Below are 19801 nucleotides of genomic sequence, written 5' to 3' on the forward strand. Positions count from 1 at the left end.
TGTAGGAGTATTTTCTGCTTACAGACAAGCACATGATGATTCTTTGGCAGCTTTTCCTCATAAGGCAGGCTGATTTGACTGTGAGCAAATATAGCCCTAGTAATGTCCAGCTATGTTTTTCATAGCATAGAAAAATCTGAAGTATAGCCTTAAATCTGAGTCACCTTGTGGATGCTTTAGAAAGAGTAATAATCAGATACATGTAAGCCAGTAAAGCAGTAAAAAGCCTCCTGCAACTCCCTCCTCCCAAGGAATGACTCTTCTTCTGTTATTCAAATGGAGCTAGTTTTTCTTCAGCAATACTAACAGCAAGAAAAATACCATATCAACATGGGACAGATAGCTTACAAAGGTGGGGACACTTCCTATCAAACTGTTACCTGACAGCAGGAAAGCCCAGGGGACAGCTTGACAAGGAAGGGGCTCCCCAGATGAGACATTGCCATCTCTGTGTACATCTGACATGATCCATTGAAGTAAATGAATGTTCCTGTAAACAAAATTCAAAGAAATATGAGAAATATGTCATGCTCCAGTGGCAAATAATTACCTCTGAGAGGTAACTGTGTTCTGTGAGGCACATGAAGATTATTCATAAACGTAAACAAACGGAACAGCATTCCCTTCAGTTCAGCCCCTGTGGAGAAAGAGGAGGGAGCTGCACCAGGCTATGACAACCAATATCTATATAGGCAAAGACATAATAGAATTGCTGAATGCTCCTGGCTCTTTCCTCAGCAGTAAAATTAACAAAGTCTAGAGATGAGGAAAGAAAGTAAAGAAAAAAGTAGCTTTAGTAATGGCTGCCCAAATACTATCTTGTCATGGTGCCTGCAAGCACTTTAACTTTAGGAAATAAAAATACAGAGCCCTGCAAAGGGGGGCTCACGTGCTGCTTCCACAAGGGTTTTATTGGGCAGATCCACTGGTTGCACCTTCATCTGCTCTCTTCAGGTAAAACCTTCAGACCCTTATCCTCCAAATGCTAGGACTACATCCTATCGCCTTGTTCACACGGAGCCCCTCCAATCTCAGCATGGTCTGCAAGAGCAGAGCACACCGGAGATCAAACAGCACAGACCTCAGCTGGGATCCCTAAAGGACACATTTTAATTGGCTTAAATAATGTTATGAACAGAATTTGAAATAAAAATTAATTTCCTTTAGGGTACAGTATTTACTCTCAGCACATCCCAGCCAGTTTTAAGCATGCTAACAATGTTGCAGACCATGGGAGCCAATGGAATAAGCTATATTTTCTCATGGGGTCCACAGACTTGACATTGTTGTCTGTGCTAGTGGGGATGAAAGCTTAATTAAAGATCTAATCTGAACTCTGGCAAACGAACTGCCTTTGGATTTGAACTACAGCAGATGTGCTTCAGACAAAGGTAGGAAAGGATAAACATCTTAAAGGGGCCCTAAAGCAGCATATTTTGAATGCCGTCAGTGCTGCCTTCACTGAATACTGAGACTTTTTCATGAAAGTCTATGCAAAACAACACTAAGGGCTCAGTCTTGTTTGCGCATTGATATTACACACATATTGCCTTACATCTTGGAAAATCAGCTATTGTGCTGCCACAGTCATACTCTTTAGACATTTATTTCCCATGGATACATAATGAAGCAGAGGGTTAGGTCCAGACCCACGTGAATAAACGCATAGCTGTGGCAAGGCCAGTACAAAGAAGTGACCGTTACCGCCCTATGTACAAACAGGCGTGCTGCACGCTGTGGCAAGAGGGAAGCTCCCCTCATTGCAATGCAAGGGTACATCAAAGGATCCTCTTTTAATTTGCAGCTGAGGCTCTACAGTAGCCTTGTTAAGATCTTCATTAACCAAAATTTGCTGCTGCCCTCCCCAGGAGAGAAGAGACATGAACACTCAGTGACATCACAAGCAACTATTTAAACTTGAAGAATTCTGATTTAACATTGACAAAAACTTGCTCAAATTCTGAAAGCCTAATTGCACAGCTGGGATGTGTCTGAAGCAAGCACAGTGATAGATGGGTACAAAACCACCCCAAGAAAGACCTTTGCACTGACTTACAAGGGTAATGCACAATTACTGGTTTGAGAGATGCTGTGAGGTAACCTTGAGATCTACCCAAGGTAGAGACTTCAACCTGCAGCCTGCAACTCCATATAAAGACACAAACCCACTATGCAGTGATACAAGTATCAGGCAGCTTAAGTGCAACAGCTCACATCCCATATGGCTAGTTTAACATGCTGCTTAAACTGCTGAGCAGATATTTCTTCAGGCCACCCTCGTTATGACCAAATCTCACCAAGACTTCAAATAACACTTCTGGGAAAGACACAGTCGTATCAGTGCTCCTTTCTGGAGCTGTGAGCATTGGGAAGCCATAAGAAACTAATACTTGCAGAGAATGCAGTAATGCAGATTCAGTGGTCCTCTAGAGGGACAATGAAATGAAATATTAAATAGCTACTCCGAAAGTGAATAACAACTATTTGGTCCACTTTGGAAAAAGGGTATGTGATCATGCAGTTAGAGGTATTATACCGCATGCACACATATAATTACACCCCACCAAGGTTTCCTCTAAAATAAAATAAAATAAAATAAAATAAAATAAAATAAAATAAAATAAAATAAAATAAAATAAAATAAAATAAAATAAAATAAAATAAAATAAAATAAATCTTGGAATTCCTCTGCCTTCAGATGTTTAAGGTGGAATACTTAATGTTTTGCTTTCCTTTAATGTGAGAATATGAGAGAAGTGTGGAGATCTGGCTGTAAGATAATGTATCTTTTAAAAAGAAGTAAAGGGATATTGGACTGTAATCCAAATTTTAAAGTAATCTAATCTCCACTGGAAGCAGGATAACAAATACATTTTAATAAAATTAAAGTCACAGAGTATTTAGCAGTATTATTTGACAATGACAAGCATACTAGGCAGTTTCATTTTTAAACAGTATACTAATATCATTTTCATTTTGGAAAAAGGCTTTAAACAAGCCCTTGGTTGGAATCAACATTTTCCAGCTGAGTGCATTTTATAGCAACTATGGGATGAAGGAAGAAACTGGTCAAAGGATATTACACTCATTCTATTTATCCTAGAGAAAACCAATGAATTTACTTGTGCTCTAGAAAAAGCTGCAGTGATATTTTGTCCAAATAAGATTTTGAAAAACAGTTCCTGTGTGAATGTTGGATAGATACAAAGGTGCTTACCATATGTGTGAGCAAAGTTAAGTTAGCTATAGAAAAGTTAGCTCAAGAAAAAAAAAATAAATTACAAAGGCACAAAGGCATAGTAATCATATCACATCTAAGAAAAAGTATCCCTGAAAAACAATCTTTCTGTAATGTTACCTATGTTATATACATGCTATATAGCAGCATACATTTCAAACTCAGTTTCACCTATCTAACATCATTAAGTATAATTAATATTTATATATGTGGGAGTGTATATATATGTAATCTCTCACCATGTCTAGCATTAGTTGTATTATCTCTGTCAGGGAGTATGCTGTCCAAGGGAGCTTCTTCTTTCATTATGTGCCAGTCAGCATCACTTGTGTTCAATGGCTTCCATCCACAGAAGTCATTCTCAAAATTACATATAGTGTAATTAGCTGTTGTACAGAGAACAAGAGATCATTAAGTTGAATTTGATGCAGCAGTTTAATGCCAGATCTATCAGTGATTTGTATTTGGATGTAAAAGGAGTTTTAATCAAAGTATGTTTCTCTGGTATGTTTCACTGAAATGTGTATTACTCAGCTGGAGAAGTTATAAAATACAGATAACAAATCAGGAAGGTCCTTCCATTCATAATCAAATTCAGAACTGTGGAGAGCACCTCAAAAAGAAAAAAACTATATCCTGCTACAGATGAGACCTATACATAGGCTGCCATCAGATTATGAATGGGCAATTACATTTTTTTTAAAGATACATTTTCCTGGATATTTAATCATGAGTGTATAGGGAAACAATCAAACATATTTAGTGGTTTAAATATGCTGAAAATAAAGATAAATTAAGCTGCTACTTATTTTATTTTTGGAAATGAGATTTAAATTTATGAATTATTTAGATCTGGAAATTATGTGTTGCAATGTAAAATAATAGTTTCTAAGTTGATATGGATTAGACCAACTTAAACATACTCTTTCATTTCTTGAAATAGATTAATTATTTTGCTAAAAGAATAGTATAATATGAGAGTCTTCTTTCGTAGTCCAGAACTGTTGGACACAATTATTTGGGCTGCTTGGCACAATTGTAAAAATTGCTTTGGAATTGTACTTGGCACTTTCCAGCCTTCGTGGCACATTCATTCCATCATGGGATGCATGGGAACAGCACAGAGCTGCTCCAGGGCAGGTTCAGAGTGGACATTATTAAAAAATTGTTTACTGTGAGAATGGTCAAACACTGAAATAGGCTTTGTAACGAGGTGGCTGATACCCTGTGCCTGTCAGTGTTCAAAAGACATTTGGACAATGCCCTCATTAATATGCTTAAACTCTTGGTTAGCCCTGAAGACATCAGACAGTTGGACTCAATGATCTTAGAAGATTCCTTCCAACTGAATTATTCTATTTTATCTTATAAACTTCAGACATCATATTACTCTAATTTTGAGATTGTACAAAACCAAAACAAAATATAGCTTTGTTGAAGCATCATAGCATTAAATTTCAGCATAAGTTCTTCCTGGCATAAGAAAGTTATCTGAGCAGTCTAATCCTAATGTAAAAATAAATCATGGAATCACAGAGTGGTTGAGGTTGAAGGGGACCTCTGGAAATCAGCCGGTCCAACCCCCCTTCCAAGCAGGGTCACCTAACACACGTTGCACAGGATCTCATCCAGGCAGGTTCTGAATATCTCCAAGGAAGGAGACTTCACATCCTCTCTGATCCACCTGTTCCAGTGCTCTGTCATGCTTACAGCAAAGAAATGTTTTCTCATATTCAGACAGAACTTCCTGTGCTTCAGTTGTGCCCATTGCCTCTTGTTCTGTTGCTGGGCACCACTGAAAAGAGACCAGTATTATCCACTTGACACCCTCCCCTCAGATATTTGTATACATTCATAAGATCCCCTCTCCGTCTTCTCCAAGCTAAATACATGTAAGCCCAGTTCTCAGCCTGTCTTTGTATGAGAGATGCTCCAGTCCCCTAATCATTTTCATAGAACTACTGGAGTGAGTCCAGAGCAGGGCCATGTTCCTCTTGTACCGGGGAGCCCAGAACTGTACACAACACTCCAGGTGTGGCCTCACAAGGGCTGAGTAGAGGGGGAGGATCACCTCCCTTGACCTGCTGACAACACTTCCAAATGTACCCCAGGATACCATTGGCCTTCTTGGCCACAAGGGCCTGTTCCTGGCTCATGGTCAGCCTGCTGTCCACTGGGACTCCCAGGTCCCTGTCTGCTGAGCTGCTCTCTAGCAGGTCTGCTCCCAGCCTGTAGTGGTGCTTGGGGTTATTCCTCCCTAGGTACAGGACCCTGCACTTGCCCTTGTTGAACTTCATGAGGTTCCTCACTGCCCAAATACCAGTATCTCTTAACTGGGTTCATAATGTTTATTAAAATTCAATGGAGTATGTTTTTCTGTTTGGTGTAGTATATTAATTAAACACGGAACTTGTTTAACTTAATTAATTACAGAAGGCTTATGCTTTTGACAAGGCTCCTTGTTAATTAGACTTTGATTGTTAATACATTAAGGTAGAATATGCAAAATGATATTCTAGACTAAGCTGCTTTTCTGTACGGTAATTAGCATGCCTAGGCATTGTTCTTTGCTTAGCTAAGCAGTCTTAATATAACTGGTGTGATATAAAAAGCAAAATTTCTTTGATTAAATCTGACTTTACTCTGAACTTCCTAAACATCGTATAAGTTTTTCAATGCAAGAAGTTGACTGAAGTGGCTGCACAGTAATATCAAAAAAGATACCAATAATTTACGATGTAGACACAAGGAACTTACTCATATACTAAGAAACCAAAAACTTGTTTCTAGAAGGTTAGAGGCACCAGAGCAGAGATAAAATAATGGTTTAAATATGAAAGAGAAATCAAGATGGCACTAATGGTTAATATTTTACAGACTGATAAAGCATTTAACTTCTTTCTTTTTTTTTATTATTATTATTATTTTCTTTTAAGTGGAGAATAACTACTTAAAAAAAAAATTATTATAGCAATATGAAGAATGGTGTCTTCCACATGCTCATGACAGCAGATCTGTCATCTAATGTGTCTCAGTGCCAGGCTCAGGGTTTTTCACTGGCTCATAATGAAAAGGTGACTAATGAAACTACATTTGGAAATTATATACTGGCAGAGTTGGCAAAGCAATAAGGCTGTCAAATTTCCTTGATGATCAATAGGAAAGAGGGGAAATTTTGTGAAATCGTCATTTCTGAAATTATTAGGCACTAGTATAATTTCTTCTAATACTTTGTATTTAGAAAGACATGTATAAATATAGTGTTATGGGTTAACTTGGCCAGCAGCTAAGAACCACACAGCCATTTGCCCACACCCCATCCCCCTCAGTAAAATGGGGGAGAAAATTGGGGGAAAAAAAAAAAAAAAAAAAAAGTGAAAGCTGGATTGGTATAAAGACAGCTTATTAAGACAGAAAAGAAAGGAAAATAGTAATAATAATGATAATAGTACTACAAATAATAATGTGTATGAAATAAGTAATGCACACAATTGCTCACAACTAGCTGACCACTGCTCAACCTATCCCCGAGCAGCTGGTCCCCCCACCCTGGCTAGCCACCCATGTGAATTGCTCAGAATTATGTCAGAGGGTATGGAATAGCCCTTTGGCCAGTTTGGGTCAGCTGTCCTGGGTCTGTCCCCTCCCAGCTCCTGATGCACCCCCAGCCTGCTCACTGTTGCTCTGCAACAATTAAACATCAGTGTGTTATCAACATTATTCTCATCCTATGTCCAAAACACAGCACCCTACCAGCTACTACGAGTAAAATTAACTCTATCCTAGCCAATACCAGTACTCATAATATTTTTCCACTGCTGATATATTCAACCAAAATGACACAGAAAAGGACAACTCCAAATCAAAATATTTAGCACAATCATTTTTTTTTTCAGACTATTTCTGAACACCATTATTAACTTATTAAGAACATTAATGGTGGTTTTTTTTTTGGTTGGTTGGTTGTTGTTTTTTTTGGGGGGGGGAAAGAAAAAGAAGTCCAGCTCCAGGGCTGGACTTATCTGTTGGAGTATATGGACTTATATGGAGTATATGTTATATATTCACTATATGTGAAAATGGATGCTACTCTTTTTTTTTTTTCTCCTGTTGCACCTCTGTTTTTAAAATGATGTTCTATATAAAATCATCAGATCATCCTTTGATCAAAGATATTGGACAAGACACACTAAGTCTAAGTGTTCTACCATGTGTAGTTTCTGTAAGTGATACTTCATGTTAATTAACAGGAGTTTTAAAAATATTAATGTGTTACAGAACAGCTAGGCTATAAATGTAAGTGAAGCTTAATTGCCTGAGTTAACACTTTGACTTTAATTTTATCCCTACTTAATTCTCAAAAACTCGAGTGCTTGTAAATGTTTAATCAAGCATGGAAATAAATAAATAAATAAATAAGACTTTACACTTATGTTGACACTCAAATCTACATGAGAGTTTCTTGGTGTATTTTTTCATTGCTCCAACATTAATGAACTCTGAGAAATGCTCCTTTCTTGTCAAAACAGTGCATAATTTTTACTATTCACAGCCTTTTAATGTTTCTGTTTGAAATATCGAGTGATTATATGCAATGTTTTACCATCCATAGTTTGAAAATAAGTGACAACACAACCAACATTTTTTGAGGAGTTGTACTGCAGTTATGTAAGTTAAACAGATGGTAAAGCATATTTCTGGTATATGTATTCTCTCCTACTGCACCTCTTACCATCAGGGCTTATGTTATTTATTTCACTGGGAAGATTTCACTAGATCCAAACTGCAGGAAGATTTTCTGTGTTCTAATAGCAAACCCAGAGAAGCCTCATTTTTGGACATTCATCTATTTATATTTCAGCAAAAGAGAAGGAAAATTAGAAAGGAAACAACAACTTGCATTTATTTTAATAAAAAGCCAAATTTGAAAAAGTAATCTATTTTGCCTTGTGGATGTATCAGTATGTCTCTACTAGTCAAGGATTAAATTATTACAGCAGTTCTGCAAAAGCAATCACTCAGAAGTAAACAGGAGAAAAATGTTCCCCAAACACATCTACTTGAATTTCAAGAAATAAGTGGAGCTTACTAAATTCATACAATACATTGGAAAAGTTTTTCAATTAACACAAACCATTTTATTCCACATGTTCTAAATAATAATAATAATAAATAACTTAATACTGGTAGTGTTAAGAGAAACTCTTGTCAACACTGGGTCTGAAGACTGCATGAGTAAACCAGTCCTTGAAGAAAACTTCCATGCTGAAATTACCTTGCTTAGATGTTGTTTCATGTTATCAAAATAAAACCAGCTCATTAAGTGGCTACAGCCCTGTACCAGTATAGTTTTCTTTATTATGAGGCTGGGAATCTCTCACCTTTGCAGCCAATTAATTATTTGGTTGAATGAACCAAACATATCTCAAAATCTTTTAATTTTTTTTTTTATTTTTTTTTTTATGAATCCTAGAACACAATGACATCTTTTCTTCTTCTAAAAATAAAACTTTTCTTCTAAAAATAAAACCACATTGCTATCACCATGATATGCCAAAGATGTGAACAAAAAACATAATGGAAAAGAAACCAAACTAGTCAAAACTGTGATGGTGAAACACAAAACCAGTGCAAAATAGTGTTCATAAGCAATGAAGTTGTCTGTGAAATAATGATGTATCTTCTTTTTCTCCACACGTACATACAAGATTGATGGACAGATACTGGCAATTCCAGAAAATTAATGTCACAGGAAACAGATAAATATGTACTAAAACAAAATATTTCAGAATAATAAAAATGCTGTATTTCACACTTGAATAGTAATAATGGGATTTGTGTGTATGTTCATCTGCTCTAGAAGTTTTCAAGAATTTGTAATTGTAAATCGCTATACAATAATGGCTTTAAAATTATTCTAGTTTTCTTCATTCTACATCTTATTTATATAAATAGGTAGAGCTTACAGAGAAAGTTTAAGTATTGTAAAATAAATATATATTTGCTCTTGTAATAAATTGTGTTTTTATGACTATTCATGTCATGTTAACATGAGCAAAGACAAACATTATTTTCCTTCCCCATTGTAATGAAGCAAAAGTAAATCCTCAAAGAGAAAAAATCTGCACATTGCTAAGTAACAGCTGTCTGCCTTTGTTTTCATTCAGCATGGAGATCTGTCAGCTCTGCATCATGAGAGTACTTCAACAAAGGAAACTACTGGGGATGTGTTCAAGGGTAAATGCTAAAATACCTAAAAGAAGAGGCTAAAACATGCCCTATTGTACCAGATAGTAATTTTTACTGAAATGTGAAGTGGATAGATGTAGCACACTCAAAATATCACAGAGGACAATTTCAAGATTATGTGGAAAATGTACATAATGGGCAGAAAAGAACAAAGGACAGAAATAAAGGACAGCTTTTGCTTTAGGTCTCTTTTGTTCAAGACTACAGAAAGTGTCAGAAAGATGAATTTTTTAAGCCAATCAAACTGCTCAAGAGCCAAATTCCACCTTTGGGGTCCTCTTTCCTAAAAAGCATTATATGAAGTTTCCAAGACAATATAAGCCACGAAAATAGACCAACCTTAGAAAGTTTATCTGGATATTTTATATATTGTTTCATTTCTTTATTCTCAGCCAGTAGGCAGAGAATCATGAGTCTGCTGTGATTTACTTATATTTTAGAAAACTGTTTTCCCACTTTTTTTTTTTTTTTTTTTTTTTTGGAGAGAGGATGAGCATGCTTTTGTGCACTGATAGAACAAGATGATGAATCTTTAACCAGTGAATATTTCAACAAAAAGTGAGGCATATAATCTCTGCATCTCAGATTAGAATCTGAGCTATGTGTTAAACCCAAGTCAACTGCAGAGGCAACAGCAGAGAGTGGAGCCTTAGATACTGCTATCGAGAGGGTTGTGCAGTTCCTGGGCCTCTGTCAGTTCATGGGGCAATACCCTAATTCCAAAAGTGTCACAAGGACAGCATTGAGACTCCTGGGCTGTTCTGGCTTTTCTTTCTTCTGCCCACTCTTTAATTTTTCTGACCCATCCACATAAGCATGATGGAAGCAGCATTACCAAGATTGAGTCCCATATGCTAAAATACGGATTATATCTAGGTTATTTACTTGTCTTATATAATGCCAAAGTCTGGTGTCTGAGACAACAAGGGTTAAAATCAAATAGACTGTGTCCAAAATATAACTGCCTACAATGTTTTGACTTATTTTTGTTTTCACTTTGTGTAGTATTAACAGCTATTCTCGTACTAGAAGAATTATTTTTCATCCCCTATTTGGCCTTCAAATTATTCTTCTAGATTCCCAGTCAATATTCACCACAATTCTCTGATAATGTTACTGAAGCAGGAACCTTAAATCACTGAAACAATTATATCAGATTTATAAACTACTCTTCACTTTCATTCCGTTTTTCTTTCTAAACAGCATGAGAAATTTATTCCTACCAGCAAGTGCACAGACTTAACAGCATAGGATCAAGTCTTGTAAAAAGGGAAAACATATTTAAAATCTCCAAGAGAACCTGGGGATAGAACACTATAAACCTTCCTATTGAAAATGTTGTTTCAACGTTCACATATATCACTTGTTTCAGAGATGGGTCCTGCAAGGATCTTTAAGGGATTAAAAAGTTTAAAACGTGAAGCAAAGAGAATTCAGTCAAAAATTGTTCCTAAAGCCTTCTCAAAGAATTTGAAAATAAAGCATTATCAATGTCCGCCATCCTGCTACTTTGAGAGACATATATTTCAATCTGCACATCACAGCAACATATATCATTACCAATACCTGAATTATGTACACAGTTTTCTACAAAACATATTTAAGTGTTTCTGCCACAGACAAACATACAAACAGGTATACACCATATAATATTTATTTTAAGAGCTGCGGGTTTTCTAAAACTACTTTTACATCGAGTTCTGAAATGTTTCATAATTATTATAGACAACTCCCAGTAATTTTATTTTTTTTTCTCTTGACTGTACAGTAAAAGCTATAGCTTCTGAGAAAAGTTACCTTCAATTCAAAATATGACTAAAATAAACCTCCTGATCTACAGCTAATGTCACCTGATACATTTTCTCCCAAAAACTTATTGACAGTCTAAATTAGAAAAGTGTTCAAACAAATTTCAAGGCAGATTTCAGTTCCTCTCAAATTGTGGAAGAATATATTATAAATAATGTAAGGAACACATTTTGATAAAAGTGTGCAAAATTTGGTGTTTCTGCAGACGCTTAAAAAGCTTGCTATCAGAATCCAAAATATATTGCTGAGGACAGACAGAGAAAGAAAAAACATACATAATGACAAATTAAACATTGAACATTATCATGAATGTTGTAATGAATTTTTATATCATTTAATATTCCAGGAAAAAAAAAAAACATATAAATAATAACAGCTTTCTAGGCATTTCTTGGATAGATCTGTTTAGGTTTAACTATACTCTTCAGCGCTTTTAAAATTCACTTACAGCAGGCTGCTGGATCCTCATTGTTGTCATCAGAGCAGTCTGGGTGAGAGTCACAGGGTGATCCAGGCTCAGTGGATTGCCCATTAGTGCAGGTGAATTCTTCTAAGGAACCAAAACTTGGTGGCTCTGATGGTGTGGTATCCAAGAGCTGGATGTTATTCAGACAGACGAACCCCCCCCTGCTCTGTATTGTTCCTTTTAATGTAAGCTGTGGATGGTTACAGTTAAAATACTTGTATTAACAGACAGGGAGAAACTGCTCTGTTTCTACCATAAAAGAGTAATGTCCTATTTGTAAAAAAGCACTAGATGCCTTCCATTAAAAGACATACCAAATATAAAATCAGAAGCTGAAATTTTGCAATGACTACTTCAAATCGATTTCTCTGAAATTTTTCAGGTAAAATGATTCAACAGATTCCAGAATTAAGAAAAAAAAGAAAGAAAAAAAAAAAAAAAGAAAGAAAAAACAGATTAAGGAAAAGCTCCAAATATAATAACTATTTGGCTAAAACACAGCAGTGTCTCTGTACTTCACAAGAGTGCTCTGCCATGTAACATCCTAATGACCATGACTTCTGTTCTGAAGTCTCTTCAGAACCTAATTTTGCTGGTGCCCAAGACAGAAAAATCAGGTTACACTCACAGGTGAAGAAGTTAGAGACCATTATCAGACAACAGCTGCTATAGCAGAGGTCACAGCTGATCTCTCTCAAGACAAGAAAGCTGCACCCAGCTATGTAGTGAGATTGGCTCCTGGTTGCTCTTCCAGGCTTTGTCTGGGAGACAGCTAATTTTCTTGAGTCAAAACCCTGCTGGGGACCATGCTAATGTTTCAATTATACTGGCTATCATATGCCAATATAAGAGCCAATATGCCAATATATAAGCAGAGCCCGTGCCCTGCTTACTGTCTGAATACCACTCTTGGCATAGACAGAGGGATTCAGGAAGCATTTCACTCCTACAGACTTCCCTTTTGCACAAGCTGATTTAGAGCAACAGAGTTTTAGGAGAACATCTCTTGCTCCTGGTCATTGTTTATTCCAGCTCTTTTAAGTCTCAAAGCAAGGAGATTATCCTGTATTCACCAAGTTACTTGTACCTAAGCAGCCAACAAAAGCTTTAGCTTGGCTTGAATTCATTGAGCAGATGAAAATAGTGATAGTGCAAAGCACTTAGAGACACAGCAGGAGTTGGACGTACAAATCAAAAATGGAGTTGTGGGTTTTGACAGGTGTGGGCATGGCCAAAATAGTAGCTTCAGAAAACAGTCATGTGAAGGAGGCAGAAAACACAGTGGAAGGAAAGCTGGGGAGGATTTTTGGACAAAACATGAGGAAACTAGAATAAACATTTTGGGACATAAGCAGAAGGCTCTAACATACTACACAAGCCCTAGAAAATTGTCTAAAAAATAAGAATTATATATATAACAGTCTTCTGTTAGAGACAATCTTCAAAATTCCAAAAACGCTATCAATTCCCTACTAGTTCAAATAGCAGAATGCTGTGCTGAAAATGTCACACAGTCACATAATTACAGTATCTGTCCTTCCCTAAGCACAAGTGATCATGCTGTTTTTGTATAAGAAAGCATAGTTTGAGCTGCTGAGAGCATAAAACCTCTGCAGTCTTTTGTTTATTTACTTTTGGATACTACAGATAATCTTATACACATCTGGTTCTTTATTTTTTCCTTATAGGAAAAGGGATTGGTCTTTGTCCTTCACACAGATCACCTGTCCAGCTGATGTTGAAACAGTAAAATATAAAGCTTATTTACAGAATTATGAAGAAATATCTAAACAAAAATTACTTAAAATATAAACCTGTAATTCTTCTCTGTACATTTTTAAAAAGGGGGGGGGGGGGGGGGGGGAGGGGGAGGGGAAGACACTCTCCCACAGTTAATGATTTATGTCATTCCATTGACATAACAAAAAATTCATTCACATTATTTCACTTAATAGTATTTGTATTTTAATGAACTGGTAATAAGAAGGACTCAAATGACCTCCTAAAGAATGGTGAGATGTGTACGCATTTTCTTGCATGTTATTATGTGACGCGCTTGGTGGCTGAGGGAAAGGCTGTGGATGTGGTCTACCTTGACTTCAGCAAGGCTTTTGACACCGTTTCCCACAGCATTCTCCTCAAGAAGCTGGCTGCTCATGGCTTGGACTGGCGTACGCTTCATTGGGTTAAAAACTGGCTGGGCCCAAAGAGTCGTGGTGAATGGAGTCAAATCCAGTTGGAGGTTGGTCACTAGTGGCATTCCCCAGGGCTCAGTACTGGAGCCAGTCCTCTTTAATATCTTTATCGATGATCTGGATGAGGGCATCGAGTGCACCCTCAGTAAGTTTGCAGATGACACCAAGTTAGGTGCGTGTGTTGATCTGTTTGAGGGTAGGAAGGCTCTGCAGGAGGATCTGGATAGGCTGGACCCATGGGCTGAGGTCAACTGTATGAAGTTCAGCAAGGCCAAGTGCCGGGTCCTGCACCTGGGGTGCAATAACCCCAAGCAGAGCTACAGGCTGGGAGATGAGTAGTTGGAAAGCTGCCAGGTTGAGAAGGACCTGGGAGCATTGGTGGATAGTTGGCTGAATATGAGCCAGCAGTGTGCTCAGGTGGCCAAGAAGGCCAACAGCATCCTGGCTTGTATAAGAAACTGTGGCCAGCAGGTCTAGGGAAGTGATTGTCCCCCTGTACTCAGCTCTGGTGAGGCCGCACCTCAAGCACTGTGTTCAGTTTTGTGCCCCTCACTACAAGAAGGACATGGAGGTGCTCAAAAGAGTCCAGAGAAGGGCGATGAAGCTGGTGAGGGGTCTGGAGAACAAGTCCTATGAGGAGCGTCTGAGGGAGCTGTTTTTTTTCAGCCTGGAGACAAGGAAGCTCAGGGGCCACCTTATTGCTCTTTATATGTACATTAAAGGAGGCTGTAGACAGGTGGGGGTTGGTCTATTCTGCTACATGCCTGGTGACAGGATGAGGGGCAACATGCTAAAGCTGCACCAGGGGAGTTTTAGGTTGGATATTAGGAAGAACTTCTTTACTGAGAGGGTTGTTAGGCATTGGAATGGGCTGCCCAGGGAAGTGGTTGAGTCACCATCCCTGGAGGTCTTTAAAAGACTGTGGCCAGCAGGTCTAGGGAAGTGATTGTCCCCCTGTACTCAGCTCTGGTGAGGCCGCACCTCAAGCACTGTGTTCAGTTTTGTGCCCCTCACTACAAGATGTTGAACTTAGCGATATGGTTTAGTGGAGGACTGGTTGGTGTTAGGTCAGAGGTTGGACTCGATGATCTAGAGGTCTCTTCCAAGCTAGACAATTCTGTGATTCTGTGATTATTGAGACCAGGAGCTTTAGGCTACAAACAGGTAGCCTGCTTTTATTAATCTGTGGCCAGAGCTTTACTCAAGTGATGCAACGAAGAACAGCAAGCCCTCAAGCCCTTCACAATATACATACATTTCTTAAATTCCTACACTTCCTAGAAGACTTATAAACATCAAAGTAAAACATTTTCAAAAATCAAACACTTGTCTTTTACATTCATACCTTTAATTTTTCTAGCCCTGTTGGTATCTGTATATCCACTTTGGCCCATTCCTTATTAGTTGTCATGCTGTTTTCCCACAAGACATGTTCCTCCTGTGGAACACAGAATACGATGTTAAGAAGTTCTTTTTAGACCCTTAGTTATGCCACTTAATGCCACTGATCTTTTCATATCATAGCCAGACCAACACTATGTATATCAGGAAATACAATTTCACATATTTTTTTGCAATCTTTGCATCAAAGTCTTTGTCAAAGAGGACAAGCAAGACATACTTATGGTGATTAAATGGGTTAATTATATATATACTTATATATATCTATAATCATCAGAAGCCAGCTTGGTAATAAATTAAAGCAAATTAGTATGGAAATTAAACCATACTAGGACTGTATTTAACAATGTATTTCCATGGCATTCTCAGCACTATTTTCTCTTTTAGAAGTTGTGTTAATATTAGAATTCGTTTTTTTTACTTAGAACAGAATTTTGGGGTCTGTCAAAATTACCCTTTAAACTGTGCTAAAAACATGTCATTTGTTTTCAATCAGTAAAACAAACAGAGTACTACCAAGTAAGTCCTAATCATGTTTTGAGTTACCTCAATCCCCATATTTACTATACCTACTGAGGAGTAGTATAGCAAGAGAGTTAAATATGCTAAAGGACCCTTTATGAATGCACTCAAAATCCTTTTAATGAAAAAAATCTGACAAAACCAACTCATGCTCATTCTGGTTTTGTCAATATTGAGGCTCATATAAAGAAGTATGGCAATGTGAACTTAGATAAAATGTGTCCAAGAATCAGCTCCAGTATAGAGCAAATCAAGAAAGTCACGCAAAAGGGAAGGCAATGGGAGGTGAGAGGAAAGGAGTGGAAGGCAGGAAAATTTACTATAGGATAAATGTACAAACAGATGTACCATTACAAGAATCAACACTGCACTGCCTTTTATGATACTATGCAAAGTTCTGGTCATATATTTTCCACAAAGTGTATTACAGAATTAGAGGCAGTTCAGAAAACGATGTGAAGCCGGGTAAGAGAAATGGAAGTCTCCCATACAGAGAGAAGCTGAAAGGGTAAAAACCTTAACCTTATATGAGAGGAATAAGAGGGGATATGATAGGTATGTGAATCCTACCAACATTATAGACAAGGCCAGTTATCTTTTTCCTGCCTTGCAATATATAAAAAAAGACAAGGAAGACACTGTGTGCTGCTAGACATACTGAGAGGTCTGAGCCTGTAGAACAACACTAGTATGATTTGTGACCTGTAGCAAATTACTTACCCCCATTGTCCTATAAAGGCTTCAACTGTTGTGACATATTAACAAAGTTGAAAAACTCTGTTGAATATGTCTTCAAGATCAATTTTGGAAAACTGCAAGATAAGGCTGACCCTAATGACATAGAAAGCAAATTTGGACAAACCACATGCCATACTGATTTCAGAAATAAGTCAGCTGTGAGTTTTCACAATACTGTAAGATGTAGGTATTTGTCAACTTGTTCACATTATTCATCAAAAGTCTTTCAATTTCAAGGAAATTTCAATCTGCTTAAAACATGCATGATTTTGCTAAATATTTCGACTTCTGAAGAAAATTTGTTAATGTTAGTAGGCTAATACAATAGCCAGATATAAGACACAGGCAAGGATGATGTACTAGGAAGCATACTGCATAGCAGGTTAAAATGGTTAAAAGCCTGTGGCTTAAGTGTCTGCTTTTAGGAATATGTATGTTAATGTATCTGAACATGTACACATTCCTCCATCCATCCATACAGGCAGGCTTCAAGCACACTAGTATGTCTTGTAGGAATAAATATTTATTATTTATTTATTTGGATACATCTGAATACTATAATTTTGTTTATATGAGATTAACAGTTTAGGTACCCATCCCCATGGCCATCTTTCTTTCCAATTTATTTGAATGAAAATAGCTCATGTCAGCAAACTCTTGATTTTTCAGTGTGCCAGGCTTCTTAACCTGTTTTTACACTGAAGGCAGTAAATCATTTCAGGTGCAACAACTTTTAAAATTAGCTATTGTAATATGCAAGAGATATTACCCTCTGATTTTTTACAGCTATGATAAGCCAATAATACTATTTCCCTTCCTCACAATGTTTTCTCTGTCATATCTGTCTTGCCTGTGGAATTCTTCCATCATTTTAGTATAAATGGGTTAGCCCCTCTAACACATTCTTTTCTTCTCTAGCTATCTTTTAGGAGGTTCAATGTATTGATTTTACAGTACTTTCCCCTGAGATTTGTTTTGGTGATGCAGGAGAGCAGTTGCTCAAAATACCTTCTCTCTATTTCCCTTACTGAGATATAATGCTATCTAAAACCATTTTTTTGTAAGGCTAAGATGAGCAAGACTTGTGGGATGTGTTCCTTCTTACTATTTTTTTTTTCTCTCTCTCTCTCTTTTTTTTTTTTTAAGATAATGCTACTCAGTTTTGAAGAATGGAAGAGACGATCATGATTTTTTCTTATCAAGCCCATTTCTAAACCACATTTTTTATTTTTGACATTTCTCTACAGGTACATTCACATACTGCTGTGCAACTGCACACATCATTTTGTCTCTCCCCCCCCCCCCCCTTTTTTTTTTCATTTCAGAGTAATTTGGAACAAATGCTTATTTGTTGCCTCAAAATGATTAATGACTACCTTTTGCTTCTACCAAAGAGTGTACTTGCATGGACTTTGCAAGCATTGCTGAACACTTGCAGAAATTTTAGCATATTAGGGTAAAAACATGCTTGCACATACAAGCATAGGTCAAAATAATCTTTTATCGTTTTATGTTCATCTAAATGGGAGGAATGAACAAGTAATAGAGGGCATGTGATATACTGCACTCAACAATATTTTCTTTGGTTTAAGTTTTCAAATAAAATTTAAAATTTATCAAATGCTGAAGACAATATTGCCAAATGTGAATGCAATCGCGGGCTGAAATAGAAGAATATTAAAGATAAGTAAGCTAGAAGCACTAAAATTGGAAGGGGACCAGGAAATATAAAGAATGAAGGGAGTATCTTACTATCAGAAATTAACTTTGAGAATATGTAGGAAACTACAGATTTGTGCTCCTTGTTCTCTTGTAAGGTAAGGTAAGGTAAGGTAAGGTAAAAGTATAGACTATGCAATTACAGCCCAATTGGCTGAAAGGTGACAACACATAAGACACTGGAACAAATTGGTAACAATAATCTTGTAAGCAGGTAGAGAATTAGGAAATGAGAAGTGTCCATTAGCTGCTTCTGTTGAGAAGCAACTCACATTCAGCCAGTGTAATCTGCTACTTTCTGACATAATAAACAACCTTGAAAAAACAGAAGTGACTTGACTTTGGTGAAACTTATAACAATCTTGTATGACATTCTTTGAGCAAATAGAGATTTGGTGCATATATAGACACACAAAAAAAGTCTATGTTCACTATTCTTCTCCATATCTAAGAGCAATTTAAATTCCATATCATCCAATGTCATAATATCAATATTAGAAAACAAATTCACTTATTTGAAGCTGGAATAGATGGTATTATAGGTCTTTTCCAACTTAAATGATTCCATGATTTTACGATTCTATGATCTGTGGATTATCTGTTAAAAAGGTGAGGAAGGTTAGGGATACATCTGTAACATCTGCAGTGCTTTGTGCTCTGAGAACCATACCAAGAACTGCATTAAATGTCCAGTCTCTGTGTCAGTTTTATCAGTACTGGAACATAGTAAGAATTATTCTGAGATAGGTTATAACCATTAAAAACTGCAAAATGACAGTAGGGAACCTGCACAGTACTGGACCATGCAATTGAGAGTTTATTTTGACTGATGGCCCCCAGGACAGGCACTCTGTTGTCTTCTGGGATCAGAATCAGGATCACGTTTCCATTTCTCAGTATTTGGCTTCTTTTGAAAATTCATTTGTTTTTCATAATGAGTTTAACAATTCAATAGCAAAATGTGTAAAAACTACTTCCCCATTCATGTAAGAAGTTTTACAGAGAGTCTGCTGGCTTTCATTTTTAAAGCTACTGAAAAAACATATTTTTGAAGATTTTTCTGCCAAATTCTGCAATGAGTAACTTACATCGTCTCTAAATAAGTCTACATTCACAAAATACACTTCTGACTGAAGGAGAAATTCAAGTAAAGCATCAAAATGATATAAGAATTCATGGAAACAGAGTAGACTGAACTGATTTAAAAGCTGCCAAAAATGTACATCCGATACATATGTGAGGAATTATTTATCAGTTAATTGAATGTAGGCTCCCAACACTATGGGAACTCAAATACTTTTTTTTTTTTTTTTTTTTTTTTGGCTAATATGTTTTGTTGCATTTTAAGGGAAAGAAGACTCTTAAATAGGATCCATTGATGCTACTTAGACAAACCATAAAAATCAATATTGCTAATCTGTCTCAAGGTTACTATAAACATCATACCTGGGAATTTATTGGAAA

The 19801-nt window shown here is 36.8% G+C and overlaps 1 protein-coding gene across 4 annotated transcripts in view; it reads right to left on the reverse strand.

Moving 5' to 3' along the window:
• Positions 1–19801, reverse strand: part of MALRD1 (MAM and LDL receptor class A domain containing 1) — a 263177-nt gene that overhangs the window by 221556 nt on the left and 21820 nt on the right. For all 4 annotated transcript variants that reach the window (XM_068673784.1, XM_068673783.1, XM_068673782.1 and 1 more), the window contains 4 exons: positions 15303–15395; positions 11745–11952; positions 3478–3624; positions 381–490 (listed from right to left, as the gene is read on the reverse strand). In XM_068673784.1, coding sequence (XP_068529885.1) covers positions 381–490; positions 3478–3624; positions 11745–11952; positions 15303–15395 — 558 coding nt within the window. The remainder of the gene's footprint in view (positions 1–380; positions 491–3477; positions 3625–11744; positions 11953–15302; positions 15396–19801) is intronic.

Source organism: Anas acuta, chromosome 2, assembly GCF_963932015.1.
Source record: "Anas acuta chromosome 2, bAnaAcu1.1, whole genome shotgun sequence".
Classification (NCBI taxonomy): domain Eukaryota; kingdom Metazoa; phylum Chordata; class Aves; order Anseriformes; family Anatidae; genus Anas; species Anas acuta.